General features: G+C 46.5%; 1 protein-coding gene across 1 annotated transcript; it reads right to left on the bottom strand.

The window, feature by feature from the left end:
- Window positions 1–529: 529 nt before the first annotated feature.
- june (JunE proto-oncogene, AP-1 transcription factor subunit) lies at window positions 530–1,558 on the bottom strand (the record flags this gene model as incomplete). Its single annotated transcript, XM_079179412.1, has 1 exon — window positions 530–1,558. The coding sequence occupies one exon, from the start codon at window positions 1,556–1,558 to the stop codon at window positions 530–532; it is 1,029 nt and encodes a 342-aa protein (XP_079035538.1).
- Between the last annotated feature and the right edge of the window lie 790 nt (window positions 1,559–2,348).

Genomic DNA, 2,348 nt, shown 5'->3' with positions numbered 1-2,348 from the left:
TTTGACACTCTTCTCACTCTGTTTATTGAAAGTTATTACTTATTTTGATTTAAGCATTTTGATAACCTTTTATGAGCAATCTTTGTTTCAAATAAATAAAAACATTTTAACTGGTAATATACTCACAACATTTTTTTAATATAAAAAATAATTTCCACTGTTTCCAGTATAGTTTTTTTTTTACTGTAATGTAATAACATCAAAAACAATTTGTGAATATTGTCATGACATGTACTGGAAACTGTGAAATCTGTTAAAATTCAACGTCAAAATTCTAATTGTCAACATTTTAACATTGCCCATCTTAGGGATTTGTCCCTCCTTCATTCTCCTCTCTCTATTCTAAGCTCCACCCCCTTCAGCTGGATGATTGACTGTGGTTTACGGGGCAACATAAATCCTGTTAAATATCCATCTGTCCTGACCTGCTCTCTGCTCACTCCGACTGCGAGCAATATGGCAAAATGGTCCAAGTAAACCCTCAGCCTCTCCACGTATTTTTTACATGTTCTACTGGTGTCCCGCCTTCTCAGCAGCCTGAGTCATCACTGCCGGTGCCTCGTTCTCCGGACTTGGCGGTGGCTGAGGCAACAGCTATCTGGCAGCCATTGGTGACGTGACTCATGACCTTCTGTTTGAGCTGCGTGACCTGCTCCCGTAGCATGATGGCGGTAGAGGACAAGTCCAAGTTCTGGTTCTTCAGAACCTTCACCTTCTCCTCCAGCCGCGAGATACGCTCCAGCTTTCGTTTACGGCACTTGGACGCAGCGATACGGTTGCGGAGCTTCTTGCGTTCTGCTTTGATTCGCTCCTGTGTCTCCAGGTCAATCGGGGAGAGGGAGGGTGGGGACATGGGGTCGACCGGCAGGTGAGGCGCCTCAGGGACGGTCTGAGGGGCGTCTAGGCCTCGGGTGTGGGATTGAGGGACTCCACCGCCGCCTTGGCCTGAGCCACTACCGTATGCCATCTGCCCTCCAGGGTACGGCATATGGCCCGGGTTGTAGCTGCTAAGATTGGTGTAGATGGGTATGTCTCCTCCGGACATCAGGTTCCTCTGGTAGGATGCCTGCAGGGACACGGTGGAGGGCGAGGATGGTGACATGTGGCCGCCTCCCACAAGCTGGTTCTGCTTGTGAAGGTCGGCAAGTGCTTTGACAAAGCCATCAGCAAATCCTTCTTGCTCGTTGGTGGCCTGGTTGCGGTAGAGGAAGGGATTGCTACAGTTCGACACAGGGCTGGTGGTGACCAATCCCTGGTTGGACTGGATGATTAGGTGCTCCAGGTCGGGGGACGCCAGCTTTAGCAAGTTCATGTCCGCTGAGGGCACCACTGATGTCATTAAAGAGATATTGCCAGTGAGCCCCACATTGTGGTGGTTCCCGACTCTCCCTCCTGCTGCTCCACCACTGGGGAAGGGATGACTGCCCACCATTGACATGGCCTTCTTACTCATCAGTATCTTGTTTCCGGGATAACGGTCATATTCTGTGGTCTGGCTGAAGCCAGGGATGGTGGGGGAGTCATCGTGGTAGAAAGGAGTCTCCATCTTGGCCGTCATTGATGAAGAAGAGTCTCAAAGAAAATTTTCATAATCAGATTAACCTAAATATCAGAGGGGATTGAAACGTTCCACTGACGTCGGCGGCTGGAGGATGTAGGCAAGACGAATAGAAGAAGAGAAGGCCAGTGCCTGCAGGAAAAACAAACATGTCTGTCAGAGGGAGAGGATGACAAAGAGGACGGAAAGATTACTGAGGTGTAAACTGGGAGGTGGTGGTGACATGTTTAATGCTACTGATGAATGTCACTGTGTGTGTGTGTGTGTTTCTGTTCATGTTTTGTGTTATTTACAGAGATGAGATTGAAGTCAAATATCCAGCTCTGATTGGACAATAAAGCCCTCCTGTATAATAGTTATCTGAAGGGGATGAAGGCTGTGAGATGTTTGAAAGCTTTGGCAAAAAGTTTTTTCCAGAGCAGTGGACCTTGAGTACTACTATCCATATAGTCAGGGATAAACTGTCATGCTCAATGATCTTTTTGCATTTATATCTTAACACCGCTCCAATTACATTTTTATTCATTTTTCTTTTATCTATATTTCTATTTCAGTTTCTTCTAATATTACATAATTAGCACATTTTTTATTTTTCATAAACTTTCCTCTTTTATTCATCATTTTCCATACAGCCATTATCTTAACCGCTTATCCTGTTCAGGGGGGCTGGAGACGATCCCAGCTGACATTGGGCGAAGAGAGGGTACACCCTGGACAGGTCGCCAGACTATCACAGGGCTGACACATAAAGACAGACAACCGCTCACATTCACGGGCAATGTTACCTAAG

Source organism: Pholis gunnellus, assembly GCF_910591455.1.
Source record: "Pholis gunnellus genome assembly, chromosome: 18".
Classification (NCBI taxonomy): Eukaryota; Metazoa; Chordata; class Actinopteri; order Perciformes; family Pholidae; genus Pholis; species Pholis gunnellus.
The sequence above is the reverse complement of the archived record's forward strand: the minus strand, read 5'-3'. Positions and strand labels throughout refer to the sequence as shown.